A 21,754-nucleotide genomic window follows, 5' to 3' on the forward strand; every position below is an offset into this window, starting at 1 on the left:
CCCTTTTTCTCTTTCGGTTTCGCTCTTCTTCTCTTCCACTTCCCAACTCTCTCATCCTCCCCCCCTAATCCAAATCGGTTCATTTTTTTTCTTTTCAATATCTCCACATATTATCCTTTTCTTCCTTCTTCTCTCTTCCCTTCTCCCCCGTCCCTCTCGTTTTCCCTTTTCCTTTCTGCAAATTAATAGAGGGTTAGATCTGGGAGATCACCTTGGTTTTTTCTTTTTTGTACTTCACCTACTCAGAAGAAAACTTCCTTTCTTTTCACTTTTCTTCCTGTCCTTTTTTCCCGTTGTGCTATTGTCCTTTTACTCGGTTCCTGTATCGCCACTTGATAGAGAACGGGGTACTATTTTCTTCAATAATTCGCACCACGTTCGTCTTTTTTTTCTTGTACAAAAGGAAAAAGAGATTTCAGGTGGATCAGATCGCGATTCTGCTCTCCGACTGCCAACGAAAAACGCATTCGAACCCTTAGAACCGTACGTCCGTCGTTGGTTTCAAGAGCCGATCGATCGTCTTTGCTTATCTGTCATATCCTCCTGCAGTTCGTGAATTATCCGCAAAGATGGCCGACGGATTGAAGATGGGAAACCTTTCCCTTAACGAATCTCAGCATGCGCCCGCTGCCCCCAACACTGGCCGTGCTGCCTACATCCCCCCTCATCTTCGCCAGCGTCAGATGGGCGCGAGCGCGAACATGGACGGTGCTGCCCCTCCCCCAGGCCCTGCTCCTAACTCCTGGGGCCCGAGGTATGTTTTCTTCTTTCTTAGCTCCTCCGGCTGCATTCGCAGTGATGCTGCATCAGCCTTCGCGTACTTGGAAACGAGGCTAACCGATCGGTTTTTTTCTTTCAAACAGAGGTGGTGGCCCTCGTGGCAACAACTACAACGCCAACGCCCCTGATTTCAGCCCCCGCGGTCCCAATGGTAACACAAGCTGGACACCCCAAGAAGGTCATCGCCGTGTCTTTAATCCAGATGCTTACGGAAACCCAGGTCCCGGAGGTTCTTACGGAGGAGGTGGTGGTGGTGGTGCTGCCAGAGGCTCTGGAGATGGCCAGTGGCGCGACGGCAAGCACATCCCTGGACCCGCCAATGCCCGTGTGGAACGTGAGCTTTTCGGTCTCCCCAACGATCCCTCCAAGCAAAACACCGGTATCAACTTCGCCAACTACGATGACATCCCGGTCGAGGCCTCCGGCCACAACGTCCCCGAGCCCGTCAATGCTTTCACCAACCCGCCCTTAGACGACCACCTGATTGCCAACATCACGCTCGCTCACTACCAGGTCCCGACCCCGGTGCAGAAGTACTCCATTCCCATTGTCATGAACGGTCGCGATCTCATGGCTTGTGCCCAGACCGGTTCCGGAAAGACCGGTGGTTTCCTCTTCCCCATCCTGTCCCAGGCTTTCCAGAACGGTCCCTCGGCCACCCCTGCTCAGGCGCCCGGTCAGTTCAGCTACGGCCGTCAGCGCAAGGCCTACCCGACCTCCCTCATCCTTGCCCCCACTCGTGAGCTTGTGTCTCAGATCTTTGACGAGGCCCGCAAGTTTGCCTACCGCTCTTGGGTCCGCCCTTGCGTGGTCTACGGTGGTGCTGATATCGGCTCTCAGCTGCGTCAGATCGAGCGTGGCTGCGATCTTTTGGTTGCTACCCCCGGTCGTCTCGTCGATCTGATCGAGCGTGGCCGTATCTCGCTGGTCAATATCAAGTACCTGATTCTGGACGAAGCCGATCGTATGCTGGACATGGGTTTCGAGCCCCAGATCCGTCGCATCGTCGAGGGTGAGGACATGCCCCACGTGAATGACCGCCAGACCCTCATGTTTTCGGCCACCTTCCCCCGCGACATCCAGATGCTGGCCCGTGACTTCTTGAAGGACTACGTTTTCTTGTCCGTCGGTCGTGTGGGTTCCACCTCTGAGAACATCACCCAGAAGGTCGAGTACGTGGAAGACCATGACAAGCGCTCGGTGCTCCTCGACATCCTCCACACCCACGGCACCAGCGGCCTGACCCTGATCTTCGTCGAGACCAAGCGTATGGCCGACTCGCTCTCGGACTTCCTCCTCAACCAGCGCTTCCCCGCCACCGCCATCCACGGTGACCGCACCCAGCGTGAGCGTGAGCGTGCTCTGGAGATGTTCCGTTCGGGCCGCTGCCCCATCCTGGTGGCTACTGCCGTCGCTGCTCGTGGTCTCGATATCCCCAACGTCACCCACGTCATCAACTACGACCTGCCCACCGACATCGACGACTACGTCCACCGTATCGGTCGTACCGGTCGTGCCGGTAACACCGGTATCGCCACCGCTTTCTTCAACCGTGGCAACCGCGGTGTCGTCCGTGACCTGATCGACCTTCTGAAGGAGGCTCACCAGGAGGTTCCCTCCTTCCTGGAGTCCATTGCTCGCGAGGGCAGCGGATATGGCGGTCGTGGCGGTCGTGGAGGCCGTGGCCGTGGAGCCAATGCCACCCGTGACATGCGTCGCCTGGGCGGAAACATGGGCGGCGGTCCTCCTTCGTTCGGCGGCAGCAGCTACGGTGCCCCCGGCGGCAGCTACGGCGGCGGCGGCGGCGGTGGCTTCGGCGGTCCCCCCTCGTACGGCGGTGGCAGCTACGGCTACGGCGGCGGTGGCGGCGGTGGCTACGGAAACCCTTCGGGCCCTACCGGACCTTCCTCGTGGTGGTAAATCAGAAGTTGTGGTCTCTGACGAGGCCGTCATGTCTGATTGGCTCCTCTTTTCTTTTTCTCTGTTATCTCTCTTGCCGGATACGATCAGAACGAGTCCTGAGCTTCGTCTCTTTCTTTCCCCCTTCTTCTCCCGCTTGACGCTTCTTCTCATCTCAGGACCGGCTTTGTCATGACTGCCACGACTTCCTTTTTAGAGTCTGTTTCATTGAGGATTTTTTTTCTTTTTCTTTTTGCTCTTTGTTTTCTCTTCATCTCTTTTCTAGGTGTTGTCCTTTACGAGCATTGTGCCCTTATTTCTCTTTTTCCTTTTCTCATTTTGTGTTATGCCCGTTATTTAGGCATGGTCTTATGATGCGCCCGATCTCACCATCTTGTGCTGCTCCTGATTATACCCACCATGTAATCGAGAGCATCCCGGTCGGCATTGCTTGAACATCATAGATTGCGTTGTCTTACTCTTGCACCCGCATCCATCAGATACCCTTTTTGTTTTCAGGCGGCCATATGGAGACCCGCTTGAACGACGCGTGCCCGGCCCCGGTGTCGGCTTCTTGCGTCTCAGAAAAGTGCTTTTTATGATTTCATCTGCTTGGTGCGGCGGCATCTGCATCGACCGTGTCTCGCAACATAGATTTCTTCCAGTTTTCGGTATCTCATGGCGGGTTGTTTCCCTTTTTCTTTTTTTCCTTCTCTCTCCGACGTCTCTTCGTCTTCCTTTGTTGCCTGCGTGCGTGCGTCGTGTTTTTGTTTCGCTACGAAAACGGCTTTCTTCTCGGGCTTTGAGTTCTCTCACCGGCGCACCCGCGGCGCGCAGAAGAGGGACCGGGGCTTACCTCGCAGCATTTGGAGAAACACATGGGCTTTTTTCTATTCGGCGGGGACTTGTTTCTTTCGCATTACGTCTGGGACCGATGGTGCACGAACACGTAATGCGAGCGATAGAGATGGGAATTCTTTGCATTCTGTATGGCGTTGGCTTGAGGTGTTGTGTCCACAAAAATTTTCCTCTGCACTGGGGTCCGCGGGGGATACCATCGAATGGGTTTCTGTTTCATTTGTCGGATCCGTGGAGGATGGGAAGCTGCTTTGCCGGCGCTTTTTGTTTTCTTCTTTTTGTGGTGATCATCGTCTCATGTCAGTAGCAGTCTGGGCTCGACGGGATATTGCCGAATGATGGCCCCTTTTTCTCCTGTTTTGTTTTCACTACCGAGAGACTCCGGGTCTCGAGAATAGGGAGCTGAATTAAAAAAACAAAAGTTTGATTCTGGTTTGATATGTCTGTAGTGCTGGGTCATAGTCCTCTTCCAGTAGTCTGCGATCGACGCTCGGTGACGTTGGCTAGGAGGGCAGTCAATTTGATCAATTCAATAGATAAATTGGATGGTTGCCCTGTGCAGTGTACGATATCGGGCTCAATTGGTTAATTTAGTAGATCTTACAGTCCAAAGTGCCATGGTAGCCCAGGTCAAGGTGGTATCTCCAGAACAACCGCCATGTATATATTGTAGAACACATCAGAGATTGAGATGAAAGAATAAAGACTAGGTAGCTCAGTGAATAACAGTAATAAAAACTAGCGAAATGGATTCATCCATCAAACAGCCAATATATTAACCGAGCATCCATGCATTGACAATTCCATTGACGGGGAGGGATCAGGCCAAGCGAAGTGGCTGGTGAATCGAGTTGGTTGTCGAGATCACCGGATTACGAAACTCACGTCTTCCGTAACATCGTCTGTCTTCCCTCCTTTCCCTTGTTCTCTCCCTCGCACTTCCCCCAACAACCGTCCTCGCCATCATTTTGGCGTCTTCTCCTCGTCTCTCCTCCTCTTTTTTCGTCTCCTTTTTCCTCCCTAGTCCTCAACCGCCGTTCCTCTCCGCATCCTACCTTTCCCGCACCTCCAGGGCCACAGGTTAAGCCTGTCTCCCGCCGCCGATTTCTCTGCGCCTGCCAGCCTCGAGCTGGACGACGCCCTGGCAAGGGCACGCGAACATCGACCTGCCATCCCCACAACCCGGAATCGTGTCTTTGAATTCAATCAACCACGCAGTCTGCGAGCTACAATCCAATAAACTTCCCTCCCCCCGTTTCCAAAATGGCCGAGGTCGAGCCTCCCGTCGGCGACGAATCGTTTTCGCATGCCGAGCCGAACATGACCGTGGGCACGAGACGTCAGGCCAACGGCACGATCGGCTCCGTCTACTCGGGAAATAAGATCAGGCACCTGAAAAAGGAGGATGGCATCCCGCTCTGGCGCAAGGACATCCAGTACCAATTTCTCAAGCTCGTCTTCGAGGACAAGACGCCGGTCTTCACTCGCTGGCCGGATGGGAAAAAGGGCTTCGACTTCGCCGACGTCTACATCGACGCGATGGCGCGCAGTAGCAAGACAAGCAAGATCCTCAAGGACAAGCTCCAGAATGATAAGCAGGCTGCCATCAGTATGGCCATGGTGTGTCTGCTCGTCAATTTTGGGCGAATGAACACTACCCTCAACTGTACGTTTCCTATTCAATTTCACCTTTCACCCGATTCTGGGGCCAATCGCGCGCCCTAGTCTGCTGGCCTGAACTGACACTTGTTTTCCTACTCTAGTTTTCCCCGAGATGCGAGCTCAATTGCGAACCTACCACTCGATTCCCTCGTTACAGGCGCACCAAGACCCCAATGCCTACAAGCAGTTGCAGGATGCTCCTCGTCTCAAGTCTATCCTCAAGGGTGCATCGGAGGATGTCGATCAGCCGAACACTCTCGAGATGATCAAAAACACCCAGATTCCCCGAACCAATCCCGTCAACTTGATCTTCGTTCTTGCCCAGTATGCCCCCAAGGTGTCTGAGCTGCACTTCTTTCCTCCACGCGATTTCTTCGATCTCGTAATGAGATCCACCCTCAGCAGCAAAAGCCGTGCGAAGGCGTTTCTCTGGCTGATGTGGTGGTATTTGGAGGGTGATTTTACCCAAGAGGCTGCTCTCAATAACCCATTCGGTGCGGGTCTGGATGGTGAAGGAACGGGAGGCCTGCCGATCAAGGTGCCCAACTTCGAGAGCCTCACTGAAGATCAAGCCAACGAAGAGAACGTTGATACGCAATCCGAGATTGAATATGGAGAGGCCAAGCGCTTGGAGCGAAAACGTGCGTTTTACGGGCCATTTTACGAAGTCTTTTTTTTTTTTTTTTTTTTTCGACCTTGCATGCTAACCTTGGCTTCTAGGTATCCTGGAGGAAGACGAGCCCCTTCCTAGGGTAACAAAACGCTCGAAAAAAGGTATCAATCCCATTTTCCCTCAACACTGTTCGATTGACGGTTCCTGACTGCAAAATAGTCTCGGAGTTTGGATATGATGAAGATCAGGCCTCGGGTGACATCTCTGGCATTGCCTCCGGTAAGAAACCTTTGTTTGGCGGAAGAGACTGTGACGGTCATTGACGATGTAATCACTAGGTCGAGGTGATGGCCTCGGGGGTCGCGGTTCCGCAATGTCAACTCCATTGCACCCCTCCTTCAAACGATACCCGCCAGACGACGAGGACGACTACCAGACTCCTGGTCAGTCGGCTCGTTCCCGGTATAAGCGTCCTAAGCGTGATTCATCCCTTAATCGTTCCGTCGGTGGTCAACGCATCGTCCTAAAAACTAAACTAGAGAACACCCCTGATGCAGCTTCGCCTGCGCCCCCTGGATCAAGCCATCCGGTCCTCAATCGGTTTGTCAACGAACCAGCTCTGCCCCAGCAAGGCTCTTCTCGTCGGCCCCGCCCTCTCACCCAGCATCAGCTCGCTGTCGAGCAGAACCGGCGGCAGCGCATTGAATACCTACTTGCCAAGCGAAAGACCGAGGCATACCGAATGCTCCGTGCGAAGCGGGAAAGCGAAATTCCTTTTGCTCGTTACGGCCGGTTGCTGCAGGGACTTCCGGACGGATACGACACGGAGGACGAGCAAAACTCCTGGGGCAAAGGGGGTTTGAACCCCAACCCGGAGGAAGAGGAGGACTTCGGGGAGAATGCAAGCTACTTTTTGTCCGTGGTTCGTAAGGCTGCTCGGCGACTGGATCGATGGGATCACGACGACGCCAATGGTCCTAAGAGAGACCGGAAAAAGGAACGAGAAGAGCGCCAGAGAGATCGACTAAATCGACTGACCGAAAGTGCTCTGGACGGAAGCGGTCGTGCGCCCACGTCAGCCCGCAGCCGCGCTCGAGCTGCACGCAATGCCCGCCGCAAGCTTGCCGGGGTAACGGCAGACGCCGCGTCGGGATCCACTCCCAAGGGACAAAGTGCATCGGCATCTCGTCCTAAGAGCAACCGGAGCCGCGGCCCTCGCGACGAGGCAGATGGGCAGGCAGCCACGGACGACGCCGCTCGGGACGGCCTGGGAGCTCCATCCCGGGACCACGAGCTTTCGCCCATGCCCGCCTCGGCGCAATTAGGGGACGATGATATCGAGGGTGAGGGCGAGGAAGGCCTGGATGATATTGACCGCGAGCTTCTCGGTGAGGGCAGCGGTGACGACGACGAAGGGCCATCTCGGCTTGGAGGGCCCTCTCGGCCGTCGGAGCCGGGCTACGAGGATAGCTTCCTGGAAGGGGCCGATGACGACGCGGACGGTCTTTCTTCCGACGACAACGATGAAGAGGCGGACGACGATGATCTTGACGAGGGTGAAGGCGATGAGAACTCCTCAACGTTCGACGGTGGACATGGATATGCTGCCAGCGAGGCCTCATCCGTTGCCCCCGAGCCGGCCGCCGACGCAGGGCGCCAGGCAGAAGACAAGGCGGACGAGACGATGGAGGACCAGTAAGAGAGAACGAAGCAAGGAAGAGGAGGAGCGAAGCCTCCCCGCACGGTCCTGACCTCGGGGTTGTAATTCTACACGTTCATGGATGTTTTCTTATGTCGGTCAACTTCTGTTTCATGGTTCATTGCCCAAAATATTTCCCCTGACCGACACTATGTGGTTTTTCTTTTCTTTGTGCCTCCCCCCATTGTATCAGATTCTTTGACTCTACCCTAATGTTTCATTTCCTTTTCTTCCAACATCATGAACGAAGATCCTTGTTCCCTGGTGGTGTCAGTGCGGCAGATTCACATGTCAACCGCAGCAGTCCCGAGGTCAGCTGACGGCACAAGTAACACCTTCAGGTAGTCACTGCAGCCACTGTAACTACGGAGGTGTCTACCACCTGCAGTCAGTAGTCACTGTAGTCACTAATGTACTGTCCTCCGGAGTAGGTAGTCGTCCTGGCTGGTCTGCATGTTCGGGCAGGCACCACTCCGCAGCAAACGGAACGGGTCTCCCTGCAGACACTGACTGGCATGCTCCGCCTTCGCGTCAAACCCCCCTCTCCCTCTACAAATCCATTTTTATCCTCCTTCATGAGTTGCAACTGAATCCTCTTCGATTCCCAGTCTGGATCTCCCACCCCCCCCGCTCGGTTTCCTCGTGACCGTTGCCCGTCGGTCTCCCTTCCCCAGAGGCAATTCCGGCGCCGATCCGCTGCAAATCTTGCGTCTCCCACCTGCACCGCCGGCTCCACCGCGCCAGCTCCGACGAACCGATTCTCGCCAACCTCCCCATTCTCAAGCCGTCTGTGCTGCTCCTGCCAGCAAAGAGCTGCTTGTTACCCTCAGACTGACACGCACTGGTCCTCGTTTCTCCGCCGCCCTGGCTAGCTTTTAACCCCTCTTTACTCCTGCATTTCTCCCCGACAGGCACGTCCGTGTGGCATTCGTCGTCAGAGGGGGATCGTTCCCTTCTTCGCCCTCCTTTTAGCCAGCGCTATTCCCCCTCGTGATCAATCCTCCGTCTCGACTTATACTCTTGCTCGAATATCTGATACGTCCCCGGTTTCTTCACGGAACCACAGGAGGCCACGGAAAGGGTTGTTGTCTGGCCCACCTCTCAAGGTCGTACGTAACCTGAATCGCCGGTGTGCGCTTTCTGGATATCTGAACTCGATTCATTGATCAGCTCGCTCGCTCGCCATGTCTGACGAACCTTCCATCATTCGACCCCGTCCGCGACGAGTGTTCGACCTCGCGCCCCCTTCCACCGACTCCTCCGAGACTTCGACGCCGGCGGAACCCTCAAACCCGGATCTCTTGACCCCCAAGGATGCCGGGTCAACCAGCGTCAGCAGGAATGGCTCAATCATGAACCTCACATCCCCAACGCTCTTCGGCATCTATTCGCCGACGGCTTTCGAGGGAACCCGAGATGAATCCAGCCCTTGGGGAACCGAGGCTCAGACGCCTGCCACGGAGGCGCCGAATCCTCTTCAACAAACGAAATCGGATGGCCCAGATCGTTTTGCTCTTCAACGGACACGGTCGCGGCTCAGTCACGGGCTCTTTCTCGGTGTCATTCTCCCCCAAGCGGTGAAGAGCGCGCTCCTGTTTGGGTTCGGTATTGTCTACGGCATCATTACAATTCATCTGCACGAAAACCACTGGATCACTCCGGTGAAGCTAGAAAACACCCATTACTACGGGTCCGCCGAATACCTGGCCTTCTGGGGGTTGGCCGGAATTGCGTTGGGAAATATTCTGCCGTGGCTTGATCTCTTCTCGGAGGAAGTGGCAACGGGTCATGCGCAACCCACGCAGCGATCGAGCAGCAATGAGGACGACGAGGAGCGTACCCTCTCGTGGGTTGCAGTGGTTCGGAGCGTAGGGGCTTTTGTTGGGATAGCATTTGCGATGGTAGGTGATCATACGGTGTCTTCGGTTTCCCCGACTGGGGTATTGGATATGAATGCTGACATTGACCCCTTTCTGTTCTAGCGGAGACTTCCCTGGCAATCCACCACCCAAGCGTCGGCGACTCTTGCTCTTGTCAACCCCGTCCTCTGGTATCTGATTGACCGCACCAAAACCGGCTTCGTTATGTCGACCACGGTCGCTCTGGTGGGAATGGGTGTCGTCTTGGGACTTCGGCCGGACTTGGTGCCTCCCTCTGCCAACTCCTCCGTGCCTACAATCCCCGTTTTGAACAATACTCTCCGGGAGTACGGGTTGACGACCGGCATCACGCAGGAAGGCATCGCAGTCCGCACCTGGGTGGCGAGTGTTCTCTTCTGCGCATGCGTGTGCTTTGGTAACATTGGCCGTCAATGGGCCATTGGGAGCCGCCGAGAGCACTTGAAGACATAAAGTCCAGTTGGCCAGGCTCCCCTGCAGCGTTCCATCTGTGTCACCCTTTTTTATTTTTGCACAGCATTTTTTCTTCCCATTAATTTTTCTGTTTCGTGTATTGCCCCCACTATTTGAAATTGGACACATTCTTCACTCATGGCCGGTTTGCTGGCTGTACCACCCAAGCATATGTAATAGACTTCTAGGCAGAAAACATCAGTCCAGCGCAAGGGCATTGCATTGGAGTGACGAGGTCATGAATGAGACATGCACGTTTAGACCATACGGGGACTCTGGGACCTTTTTACAGCCGACTACCACAAGCAGTAACTTGAGTAGGCGAGTGCTACTACGAGAAAAAAAAATAAGATAAAAAAAATGATTGTAGAATCAATCATTGCAATCCCTTCCATAAGACAAGATGTCGGAAGACACTGCACCCAAGATCGACACTCTGCGGTCAGCAGTCCTTCTCCATTCTTTATGACGATTTCCGTACTTCATAGGCATGAAATCCTCGTAGGAACGCTTTTTGAAGAATGTTGAATTTTGCGTTGTTCATGGAGAAGGAAAAGAAAAGAAAGAGGAAACGGGAGTGCGCGCGCGAAGTTTTTGTGTTGCCCGCGGGTGGCCCGTGCTCCCTCCCACGTGATGCATAGCGGGTCTGGCGCCGGATGAGGTCAGCTATGAGCGGATAACGCGTTATGCAACTAATGACATAACGCCGTTTGTAATGTCCGGTCCGCCTGAGGCCAGCGTCAGGGCCGAAAGCGGCGGACGAAGAACCCCGCGGCGGGACGAAGGCAGTCGCTCATATCAGCTGCCTTCCGCTGCTGCTCTCCAGTCCCTTCTGCATCCCGTTCCAGTCTACTTCTGAGTCCCGACTGTTTCTTCAGGTACGCCCGAATCCCCTTCCTACCTGCGGTTGCTGCGCTTGCGTTGTCCGGTCTTTCCTTTACCCCTCATACAGCTGGCCGGCGTGGGGTTAAATTCTTCCCCTCTTTTTTCTTTTTTTTTTCTTTTTTACCCTTTTTGCCTCTTCCTGTTGACCACCATCAATCAATTCTAACCCGCCGCTTTCTCTAGTGTCTTGCACTGTTGGTGTGTTTCAGGATGTCTCAACAAAAATCTGGTAAGACAATGCATGAATAGTTCCCTTCGTCTTTCCTTGCGTTCCTCTTTTTTGGCCCTTGGCCTCTTTCCCCGCTGGTTCAATATTGTGTGGATTTGGTCCGGTACCTTCCCCACACTGCTGCCATTTATGTGCCAGAATTGAATTGCAAGTATGCCTGGGCTAACGCATTCATCTTGCCTCTCCGAATAGCAATCCTCTCCGTCTACGACAAGACTGGACTGCTTGACCTGGCGAAGGGTCTGGTCAAGCACAATGTCCGTCTGCTCGCGTCCGGTGGTACTGCCCGGCTGATTCGGGAGGCGGGATTCCCTGTCGAGTGAGTCATCCCGGTTTATTTCAGTGATGGTGTACGAGGGACAAAATTGAAATGGGATGCGTTTGGCCTCCTGTGGTGTGACTGGAACTGACGTGGGCTCCAACAGGGATGTCTCTGCCATCACCCACGCTCCGGAGATGTTGGGTGGCCGTGTCAAGACCCTTCACCCTGCCGTCCACGGTGGTATCCTTGCTCGTGATATCGAGTCCGACGAGAAGGATTTGGCCGATCAGAACATTGCCAAGGTGGACTTCGTTGTCTGCAACCTCTACCCCTTCAAGGAGACTGTCAAGAAGGTCAACGTTACCATCGAGGAGGCCGTCGAGGAGATTGACATTGGCGGTGTCACCCTCCTCCGCGCTGCGGCCAAGAACCACTCGCGTGTTACCATCCTCTCCGACCCCGAGGACTACCCCGAGTTCCTGAAGGAGCTGGAGGCTGAAGAGATCACGGAATCCAGCCGTAAGCTGTACGCTCTCAAGGCCTTTGAGCACACCGCCGATTACGACTCCGCCATCTCGGGTTTCTTCCGCAAGCAGTATGCCGGCACCGGCGAGCAGCACCTCTCTCTGCGCTACGGCACCAACCCCCACCAAAAGCCCGCCTCCGCCTACATGTTCCAGGGCAAGCTGCCTTTCAAGGCCCTCAACGGCTCGCCCGGTTACGTCAACCTGCTTGACGCTCTCAACGCGTGGGCCCTGGTCAAGGAGCTGAAGCAGGCGCTCGGTTACCCTGCCGCCGCCAGCTTCAAGCACGTTTCCCCGGCCGGTGCTGCCGTGGGTGTGCCCTTGAACGAGAAGGAGCGCAAGGTCTACATGGTTGACGACATTGCCGGTCTCGAGACCTCGGGTCTGGCCCAGGCGTATGCTCGTGCCCGTGGCGCGGACCGCATGTCCAGTTTCGGAGATATCCTCGCTCTCAGCGATGTCTGTGATGTCCCCACCGCCAAGATCATCTCGCGCGAGGTGTCAGACGGTGTCATCGCCGCCGGGTTCACCCCCGAGGCTCTGGAGATCCTCTCCAAGAAGAAGGGCGGCAAGTACCTCGTGCTCCAGATGGACGAGAACTACGTGCCCGCTGCCGAGGAGGCCCGAACCCTGTACGGCGTTCAGCTCACCCAGCACCGCAACGACGTCGTCATCTCCCCCCAGAAGACCTTCAACACCATCATCACCCCCAAGGACTCGGCCGCTCTCTCCGACTCCGCTCTGCGGGACCTCACCGTGGCCACCATCGCCTTGAAGTACACCCAGTCGAACTCGGTCTGCTATGCTCTCAACGGCCAGGTCGTCGGCCTGGGCGCCGGTCAGCAGAGCCGTATCCACTGCACCCGTCTGGCCGGTGACAAGACCGACAACTGGTGGATGCGCTTCCACGACCGCGTGCTGAACATTAAGTGGAAACAGGGCACCAAGCGTGCGGACAAGAGCAATGCCATCGACCTGCTTTGCTCCGGTCAGACCCCGCGTAACGACGCGGAGAAGGCCGAATACGAGCGCGTGTTCGAAGAGGTTCCTGCTCCCTTCACCCTGGAGGAGCGCGAATCCTGGATTCAGAAGCTGAGCGAGGTTGCCGTCTCGTCCGATGCTTTCGTAAGTGTTTTCTTGTTACCGGTCTCAATGATGTTTTCCATTCTTGCTAACCATGATTCTCCTTGACAGTTCCCCTTCATCGACAACGTATTCCGGGCCGCCCGCTCCGGCGTCAAGTACATTGCCGCCCCCAGTGGTAGCCAGAACGACGGCCCTGTTTTCGAGACCTCGGAGAAGCTCGGCATTGTTTTCGTCGAGCAGGGCACTCGTCTCTTCCACCACTAAATTCCGTATTCCCCATGTTGCGACTTGCTAGTACAATCTTCTGTGTCATGAAGTGATTAGCTAAAAAAAAATATGCCAAAATAGTTCTATGCGGTGATGTTTGTGTGTTTGTGTGTGGTCTCACGACTTACTTTTTAATACCTAAGACTTGTTATGGAAATGAGAATCAAAAGTGATATGTATAGCATGGTTTGTGTTGGCGTCACCAGATGGTGTCAGTATGTTAGGGGAAATTGAGGAAGGAAATCATGCATTTACGCTTATTTCATGCTGAGGGAGTACTATTAAAAGGTGTAGTTAATATTTCTCACCTCCCCCAGCAACACATCGTGGCCTTATTATATATGCTACCTTGGTTTGCAATAGCTGCATCGTGGTATCCGCGGGGGTTTCCATGCATATCAACCATTGAATGCGTAAAAGAAGGCATATTGTGTGGACTCCACCCAGCAGCTTGCAGAGCGGGTAAAGCGGCGAGCATTCGTACCTGGCATATCCACCATGGTGCTCCTTGCTTCAAGTAGATCTGATTAATATCTGCTTGAACAGGATGTAGGCACCCGAGACATGTCCTCGTGTGGAAATTCCTGTTTTTCTTCCCCTTGCTTCCCAGGCGAGATTAATGATCCTGCCGTGTTGGAGACAAGCGCTTGAGTGGCCGGCTCCCGTATAAAATTTTATCCTGGGCCCTTTTCTCATTCATTTAATATTACTTGAGATTAATTCTACAAAACTGTGATGCTTCCGTTTACACCTGACGTCATGGTAGTGCGGATCTCTCGGAAGGCTGAGACCTGTTGGCCCCGTTATCCATGGGAAATCATGGCATGGCAAAGCGTGGCAAACGCACTGGTTTGGTTGATTTAATTAAACAGGGATGGTGCTGGTAGAAGAATTTTCGATGTCAAGTCTTGTTGGACAGTTCGCTATATTTTAAGTCTAGTAGTACGGAGTAATTTGTATAGAGACATGCATTGTAGACGGCAATATATATTGTATATTTTGAGAGATATATTGTAGATAAACCCCACCCCCACCAAAAGAATATAAGTATCTGATATTAGATGCATCTTTTAGACATATCTAGACATGGAAACCTAAAAAGGAAAGGGGTTTGAGAGCAGGATGTTCTAGGCCCTGAAGGACAAACAAGAAGAGAAACCCAACCGAAACTAGGATTGTTCACTGGATACTGACGATGGGTGAATAAGAAAAACCCCTGATTACTGCTCGATTCCAACAAGTTGATACAGGCCAGCATTCACTTGCTATCCCTTACGTGAATTCTGATACAGAGTAGATTTGGGCCACGGAAAGATATGCAAATCCATTGTACATAGTATAGAAATTGTATGAACTGGACATGCAATCCATAATTGATCTCTAGGTCAGAAATAGTTGAATGCAATTCTGCTGACGAAACCACCTGATTCCAATGGCCAGGAGGATTTGAAACTGCAGGCTGATCAGTGGAAATTCCCCTATTTGCTATTCTGGGCAGGAATTCTGGCTCGTGCATTTCTTGCCTAGACCGAGTTGAACCTGACAGAGAGATCCCATCACAACGGAGCTCAGCAACAGGCTGAAGTGAAATTGTCTCCGAGAAAGCAAAGTCTGAATCAAGAGTGAAAGCAAAGGAAGTGAAGTGAAGCGGCAGCTGTCGGGGAAGGCGCGGATCCTCAGGCACGCCCCCTGGTGCACGTGACTGCGGCCTCCCCGTAAGCGACACCTCAGCAACGACTCCCGCGGTCTCCTGAGGTCACTCTTTCCGCTTCCCCAGTCTATCTACAATCCTCCCTCTCCTTCTCCGATTCCCCCTTTCTTTCTTCTCTTCTTACCTCACTTTATTTCCCCTATCTCTAATTACAGCTTGCTGTTATTTCCCCCTCTTTTTCTTCCATCCTGGTGGATATATTTGCGTGGCGTTTTTTTGGGTGGATGAGGTCGTCCTGCGGCCCTACTAGTAAACATGGCTCCTCTACCTATCAAATTCACGGAGCTTGTTAATGTATGTGATCCTCCCCCTTGGGTCAATTCTCCGAAGAGTCGATCTAGAAGGCTGACTTGTTTTCCTACTCCTACAGTTGACGAATGTTGAAATCGCGGTATGTCTTGTTGCGTTGCTGGCCCGTTCTGCTCCACGTTGCGGTGGTGCCTGCCCAGCGCGCACCCAACCTGCGCCTTCCCTTCCAATGACCGGAACCACCCACTGACCATTTCATCGCTATAGCCGGCTTCGATTGGTTTCAACTCATGTGTGAGTACTGCCTAGAATTATCCCGCGTCCCTGGTTTCCTCCTTCACTCGCTGACTGTGTACCGTTTGTGACTTGAATAGACTCTGGAATCTGACCACTACGTCTGTGTCCGGCAAAAACTCAACGAGGAAGAAAAGCCTCAAGTCATTATCATCAACCTCAAGAACAACAATGAAGTCATCAAGCGGCCCATCAATGCGGACAGTGCGATCATGCACTGGAGCCGCAACATCATTGCCCTCAAGGCTCAAGGGCGGACAATCCAGATCTTTGACCTGTCGGCGAAGCAGAAACTCAAGTCCGCTGTGATGAATGAAGATGTTGTATACTGGAAGTGGTTCAGCGAGAAGCAGCTCGGTCTGGTGACGGAAACCTCCGTCTACCACTGGGACGTTTTCGACCCCACTCAGTCCCAGCCGCTCAAGGTCTTTGACCGACTTCCCAACCTAAGTGTAAGTGCTGTGCCTCCCCCCGCCCAATTCCGATACCGCACAGAAACTGATCCAAGGTTTCCTGTATAGAGCTGCCAAATCATCAACTACCGCGTCAACGATGATGAGAAGTGGATGGTCGTGGTCGGAATCAGCCAACAGCAGGGGCGCGTGGTGGGCTCGATGCAGCTCTACTCCAAGGAGCGTGGCATTTCGCAATTCATCGAGGGTCATGCGGCTGCTTTCGCTTCCATTAGAGTGGAAGGCTCCCCGCTGGAACACAAACTCTTTACTTTCGCCGTCCGGACGCCCACCGGCGCGAAGCTGCAGATCGCCGAAATCGACCACCAGGAGCCCAACCCGCGGTTCCAGAAGAAGGCCGTGGAGGTCTACTTCCCCCAGGAGGCGGTCAATGATTTCCCCGTCGCGATGCAAGTGTCTCGCAAGTACGACGTGGTGTACCTCGTCACGAAGTACGGCTTCATTCATCTCTACGACTTGGAGACCGGAACCTGCATCTTCATGAACCGAATCTCGAGCGAGACGATCTTCACTACCGCCCCCGACTCCGAATCGGCCGGTCTGGTTGGTGTCAACCGGAAGGGTCAGGTGTTGACCGTGAGCGTCGACGAAAACACCATCATCCAGTACCTGATGGAGAACCCTGCCATGTCTGGCCTTGCGGTCAAGCTCGCCTCCAAGGCTGGACTGCCCGGCGCGGACCACCTCTACCAGCAGCAGTTCGATAACCTGATCGCTCAAGGCAACTACTCTGAAGCTGCGAAGATCGCCGCCAACTCTCCCCGTGGTTTCCTTCGGACTCCGGAGACCATCAACCGCTTCAAGAATGCCCCGCAGACCGGACAGCAGATGTCCGTTATCCTCCAGTATTTCGGTATGCTGTTGGACAAGGGTACCCTCAACCGATATGAGAGTGTGGAACTTGTTCGCCCCGTGCTGCAGCAGAACCGGAAGCACTTGCTTGAGAAGTGGATGCGCGAGAACAAGCTAGAGGGCTCCGAGGAGCTTGGAGATATCGTCCGCCCTTACGACATGAACCTGGCTCTTGGTATCTATCTCCAAGCCAACGTGCCCCACAAGGTCATTGCCGGTTTCGCCGAAACTGGTCAGTTCGACAAGATCCTGGCCTATTCCAAGCAGGCCGGATACCAGCCCGACTACACCCAGCTTTTGCAGCACATTGTCCGCGTGAACCCCGAGAAGGGTGCCGAGTTCGCCGCCCAACTTGCCAATGAGGAGAGCGGTGCGCTTATCGACTTGGATCGCGTTGTGGACGTGTTCCTGTCCCAGAATATGATCCAGCAGGCCACGTCGTTCCTGCTTGATGCCCTTAAGGACAACAAGCCTGAACACGGTCACTTGCAGACTCGACTGCTTGAGATGAACCTGGTCAATGCCCCGCAGGTTGCGGACGCCATCCTCGGTAACGAGATCTTCACCCATTACGACCGCCCCAGAATCTCTCAGCTGTGCGAGAATGCCGGTCTCATCCAGCGTGCTCTTGAGAACACTGACGACAGTGCCGCCATCAAGCGCAACATTGTTCGCACCGACAAGCTCAGCCCCGAATGGTTGATGAGCTACTTTGGCCGTCTTTCGGTTGAGCAGACCTTGGACTGCATGGACACCATGTTGCAAGTCAACATTCGCCAGAACTTGCAGGCCGTTGTTCAGATTTGCACCAAATTTTCTGACCTCCTGGGCCCTAACCAGCTCATCGCCCTCCTCGAGAAGTACCGCACCGCCGAAGGTCTGTACTACTACCTTGGCAGCATCGTCAACCTCAGCGAAGATCCTGAGGTTCACTTCAAGTACATCGAGGCTGCCACTGCTATGGGCCAGACCACTGAGGTCGAGCGGATCTGCCGTGAGAGCAACTACTACAACCCCGAGAAGGTCAAGAACTTCCTCAAGGAAGCCCGGTTGACTGAACAGCTTCCCCTGATCATTGTTTGCGACCGTTTCAACTTCATCCATGACCTGGTTCTCTACCTTTACCAGAACCAGCAGTTCAACTCGATCGAGGTCTACGTGCAGCGCGTCAACCCCTCTCGTGCTCCGGCCGTGGTCGGTGGGCTTTTGGATGTTGATTGCGAGGAGAGTATTATCAAGAACCTTCTCTCGACCGTTGACCCATCTGTGATTCCCATTGATGAGCTCGTGAATGAGGTCGAAACCCGTAACCGACTGAAGCTGCTCCTGCCCTTCCTCGAGGCAACCCTCGCCACTGGTAACCAGCAACAGGCCGTTTACAACGCTCTTGCCAAGATCTACATCGACAGCAACAACAACCCCGAGAAGTTCCTCAAGGAAAACGACATGTATGACACTTTGACGGTTGGAAAGTACTGCGAGAAGCGCGACCCGAACCTGGCCTACATTTCCTACCGCAAGGGTCAGAATGACTTGGAGCTCATCAACATTACCAACGAGAACGCTATGTACCGTGCGCAGGCTCGTTATCTCGTCGAGCGGGCCGACACTGAAATCTGGTCCTTTGTCCTCAGCGAGAACAACATGCACCGTCGATCCTTGGTTGACCAGGTCATTGCCACTGCAGTGCCCGAGTCGACCGAGCCCGATAAGGTGTCGGTTGCTGTCAAGGCTTTCCTCGAGGCCGATCTCCCCGGCGAGCTTATCGAGTTGCTGGAGAAGATCATTCTCGAGCCGTCGCCGTTCAGTGACAATGGCAGCTTGCAGAACCTGCTGATGCTGACTGCCGCCAAGGCCGACAAGGGCCGTCTCATGGACTACGTCCACCAGCTGAATGAATTCAGTCCCGATGAGATTTCGGAAATGTGTATTTCGGTTGGTCTCTACGAGGAGGCCTTCGAGATTTACAAGAAGGTCAACAACTACCTCGCCGCCGTCAATGTTCTTGTCGAAAACATTGTCAGCATTGATCGCGCCCAAGAGTTCGCCGAACGTGTCGAATTGCCCGAAGTGTGGAGCAAGGTTGCTAAGGCACAGCTGGATGGCTTGCGTATCTCCGACTCCATTGAATCTTACATCCGTGCGGGTGACCCGACCAACTACAACGAAGTGATTGACACCGCCACCCACGCTGGTAAGGATGAGGATCTTGTCAAGTATTTGAAGATGGCCCGCAAGACTTTGCGTGAGCCTGCCATTGATACCGGCTTGGCATTCTGCTATGCCCGTCTTGACCAACTGTCTGAACTTGAGGACTTCTTGCGTGCCACCAATGTCGCGGACATCGAAGCATCTGGTGACAAGGCCTACGAGGAGGGCTACCACCACGCCGCCAAGATCTTTTTCACCAGCATTTCCAACTGGGCCAAATTGGCTACGACCCTTGTGCACCTGGAAGATTACCAGGCTGCTGTGGAGTGTGCTCGCAAGGCCAACAGCGTCAAGGTGTGGAAGCAGGTCAACGAGGCCTGCGTTGCCAAGAAGGAGTTCCGCCTCGCGCAGATTTGCGGTCTGAACCTCATTGTCCACGCGGAAGAGCTTCAAGACCTTGTGCGCCAGTACGAGCGCAACGGTTACTTCGATGAACTCATTGGTGTCCTCGAGGCCGGTCTGGGCCTGGAGCGTGCCCACATGGGTATGTTCACGGAACTCGGCATTGCGCTCTCCAAGTATCACCCCGACCGGGTCATGGAGCATCTCAAGCTCTTCTGGTCCCGCATCAACATCCCTAAGATGATTCGGGCCTGCGAGGAGGCCAACCTCTGGCCCGAGTTGGTCTTCCTTTACTGCCACTACGATGAATGGGACAACGCCGCTCTGGCGATGATGGAGCGTGCTGCCGATGCCTGGGAGCACCACTCGTTCAAGGACATCATCGTCAAGGTTGCTAACCTGGAGATCTACTACCGTGGCCTGAACTTCTACCTGCAGGAGCAGCCGCTGCTTCTTACCGATCTCTTGCAGGTCTTGACGGCTCGTATCGATGTCAACCGTGTCGTTCGTATCTTCCAGGCCTCCGACAACATCCCTCTGATCAAGCCGTTCCTGCTGAATGTGCAGACCCAGAACAAGCGGGCGGTGAACGACGCTATCAACGACCTGCTGATCGAAGAGGAGGACTACAAGACCTTGCGTGATTCGGTGGACAACTACGACAACTTTGACGCCGTGGATCTTGCGCAGCGTCTGGAGAAGCATGACCTCATCTTCTTCCGCCAGATTGCCGCCAACATCTATCGCAACAACAAGCGTTGGGAGAAGTCGATTGCTCTGTCTAAGCAGGACAAGCTGTACAAGGATGCAATCGAGACGTCCGCCATCTCCGCCAAGCCCGATGTCGTCGAGGACCTGCTCCGTTACGTGAGTTTTTCTTTCTGCTCCACCCAGCCTTATCCGAATTGTTTGCTGACCCTCTCCTAGTTCGTGGATATTGGCAGCCGCGAGTGCTACGTTGGTATGCTGTACGCCTGCTACGACCTCATTCGCCCCGACGTCATCATGGAGGTGTCGTGGCGCAACGGTCTCAACGACTTCACGATGCCCTTCATGATCAACTTCCTGTGCGAGCAAACGCGGGCGATCGAGACGCTCAAGAAAGACAACGAAGAACGAAAGAAGCGGGAGGTGACGCATCAGACGGAGGAGGATAACACTCCGATCCTGGGCGGTTCGCGACTAATGCTGACCCAAGGCCCGGCGGCCCCTGCGCCAAGCCCCATGGCATACCAACAGACCAACGGGATCACGCCGCAGGCGACCGGATTCCGCCCGTTCTAGATGCACGTCCGTAACGTCTCTCTTGTCATTTGCGATGGGATTTAGTGTATGTATAGCATAAACGATGGATGATCTACCCGCCGAGCCTGAGTGGGACAGCGAAGTTCGCCGAGAGGGGGTGGGCTTGTTGTTAGTTGCACTACGCTGGGCTATTCGGGGGACATTTGACGGTTTCATTCATTGCAGGGAGGGGATCCTCGATCTCGTTCTTGTCTAATTTTTCCAATTTTTTCCTGTTTTATCTCCATTTCAAAAATTTCTCTTCCTTCCGCTGCTTTCTATTATCTTCCCCTCGATGTATTTTGATAGGTTTTACACCTTTGTGGCCGTGAATCAGTACCCTCACGGTGAGCATTAGTTAATGGCATTGTTGTGATCGATTTCAAAGACGACTTTGGATCCCGGTAAACGCTGCAGCGGGAAATTTCCTGCGTCTTAGACGACGGCCAAAATTGCACTCGAGGCCAAAAGTACGTTATCTCGGTTCAAAGGAGCGAGATTAGAGAATATTGACTACGGCGGAAAGGATACTCGAGATCTAGGCCTGGGTAAGCAGGCCTTCCCCCTGTAGATGAGGGTGATTTTCTAAATGAGGAAGAGATTGGGGCGTGAATGCGACCGGATTGACTACCCCGGGGCCACGGACAGACGGAGGTATCGATCTCCGGGAGATGGATTGGATGGATCGATCAAAATGATGCACACCGATGCAGGAAGCGAGCAAGGGGGGGGATGCAGAATCAGCTCAGCCAGAATGCCGAAGACGAAAGACTGGATCCCCGGTGTGATATTTAGGCAACGAAATGCCCGCCAAGCTGCAGACGGAGAAGCAGAAAGTCTCGTCCCGTCTTGTCGGATTTTCATGCGCAGATTGGCAAACTCTGACGTGAAAGGATTGACGAGTGCCCGCCGGATCTGGCGTCACGAGAACAGCGGGTGGATTCAGATTTGACCGAGGTTCATTTCGAGGAATCAATAACGTCTGGCCCTAACGGAAAGCGTTCTCCGGGGGTGGGTTGAATGGCGTCGATCCGTTTGGGGCCAAGACTCCCTGCGGTCTTGTCTGTCTGTTTTCCCGCTCGGTTTTCCCTGTTCTCCTGGCCCTCGAGGTCCTCCCTGTCGTGTTTCCCACCGTGGGATCGGGGCGTCCAGAAAAAAATAAATAAGGGAAAAGAGGGAAAAGCCAATGGACGCATCCCCGATGTCGATCATCATCGCCCGAC

General features: G+C 54.0%; 6 protein-coding genes across 6 annotated transcripts; all 6 read left to right on the forward strand.

The window, feature by feature from the left end:
- Positions 1-569: 569 nt before the first annotated feature.
- Positions 570-2,700, forward strand: P170DRAFT_442601 (DEAD/DEAH box helicase; the record flags this gene model as incomplete). The annotated part of the gene is made up of 2 exons (XM_024850472.1): positions 570-754; positions 864-2,700. 2 exons carry the CDS (start codon positions 570-572, stop codon positions 2,698-2,700), a joined length of 2,022 nt encoding a protein of 673 aa, XP_024709788.1.
- A 465-nt stretch (positions 2,701-3,165) lies between these two features.
- P170DRAFT_19691 (uncharacterized protein) lies at positions 3,166-3,974 on the forward strand. Its single transcript, XM_024842740.1, has one exon. It carries the CDS (start codon positions 3,278-3,280, stop codon positions 3,842-3,844), a length of 567 nt encoding a protein of 188 aa, XP_024709789.1. The 5' UTR covers positions 3,166-3,277; the 3' UTR covers positions 3,845-3,974.
- An 826-nt stretch (positions 3,975-4,800) lies between these two features.
- On the forward strand, positions 4,801-7,511 carry P170DRAFT_346743 (putative INO80 chromatin remodeling complex (Ies1); the record flags this gene model as incomplete). The annotated part of the gene is made up of 4 exons (XM_024843581.1): positions 4,801-5,203; positions 5,301-5,840; positions 5,920-6,012; positions 6,157-7,511. The coding sequence occupies 4 exons, from the start codon at positions 4,801-4,803 to the stop codon at positions 7,509-7,511; spliced, it is 2,391 nt and encodes a 796-aa protein (XP_024709790.1).
- Positions 7,512-8,695: 1,184 nt separating this feature from the next.
- On the forward strand, positions 8,696-9,862 carry P170DRAFT_469951 (INSIG family protein; the record flags this gene model as incomplete). The annotated part of the gene is made up of 2 exons (XM_024852688.1): positions 8,696-9,412; positions 9,494-9,862. The coding sequence occupies 2 exons, from the start codon at positions 8,696-8,698 to the stop codon at positions 9,860-9,862; spliced, it is 1,086 nt and encodes a 361-aa protein (XP_024709791.1).
- An 818-nt stretch (positions 9,863-10,680) lies between these two features.
- On the forward strand, positions 10,681-13,387 carry P170DRAFT_432136 (phosphoribosylaminoimidazolecarboxamide formyltransferase/IMP cyclohydrolase). Its single transcript, XM_024848195.1, has 5 exons — positions 10,681-10,740; positions 10,931-10,976; positions 11,169-11,295; positions 11,402-12,887; positions 12,957-13,387. The coding sequence occupies exons 2-5, from the start codon at positions 10,958-10,960 to the stop codon at positions 13,110-13,112; spliced, it is 1,788 nt and encodes a 595-aa protein (XP_024709792.1). The 5' UTR covers positions 10,681-10,740; positions 10,931-10,957; the 3' UTR covers positions 13,113-13,387.
- A 1,495-nt stretch (positions 13,388-14,882) lies between these two features.
- Positions 14,883-20,922, forward strand: P170DRAFT_432137 (clathrin heavy chain). The gene is made up of 6 exons (XM_024848196.1): positions 14,883-15,120; positions 15,197-15,217; positions 15,343-15,369; positions 15,450-15,821; positions 15,891-20,114; positions 20,175-20,922. The coding sequence occupies exons 1-6, from the start codon at positions 15,082-15,084 to the stop codon at positions 20,529-20,531; spliced, it is 5,040 nt and encodes a 1,679-aa protein (XP_024709793.1). The 5' UTR covers positions 14,883-15,081; the 3' UTR covers positions 20,532-20,922.
- The last annotated feature ends 832 nt before the right edge of the window (positions 20,923-21,754 follow it).

Source organism: Aspergillus steynii (assembly GCF_002849105.1).
Source record: "Aspergillus steynii IBT 23096 chromosome Unknown P170scaffold_1, whole genome shotgun sequence".
Lineage (NCBI taxonomy): Eukaryota > Fungi > Ascomycota > Eurotiomycetes > Eurotiales > Aspergillaceae > Aspergillus > Aspergillus steynii.

Coding starts and splice junctions, on each gene's coding strand:
- P170DRAFT_432137 (XM_024848196.1), top strand. CDS start 15,082: ATGGCTCCTCTACCTATCAAATTCACGGAGCTTGTTAAT. Junction 15,121..15,196: donor AATTCACGGAGCTTGTTAAT/GTATGTGATCCT, acceptor CTACTCCTACAG/TTGACGAATGTTGAAATCGC. Junction 15,370..15,449: donor CGATTGGTTTCAACTCATGT/GTGAGTACTGCC, acceptor TGACTTGAATAG/ACTCTGGAATCTGACCACTA.
- P170DRAFT_19691 (XM_024842740.1), top strand. CDS start 3,278: ATGATTTCATCTGCTTGGTGCGGCGGCATCTGCATCGACCGTGTCTCG.
- P170DRAFT_432136 (XM_024848195.1), top strand. Junction 11,296..11,401: donor GAGGCGGGATTCCCTGTCGA/GTGAGTCATCCC, acceptor GGGCTCCAACAG/GGATGTCTCTGCCATCACCC. Junction 12,888..12,956: donor CCGTCTCGTCCGATGCTTTC/GTAAGTGTTTTC, acceptor TCTCCTTGACAG/TTCCCCTTCATCGACAACGT.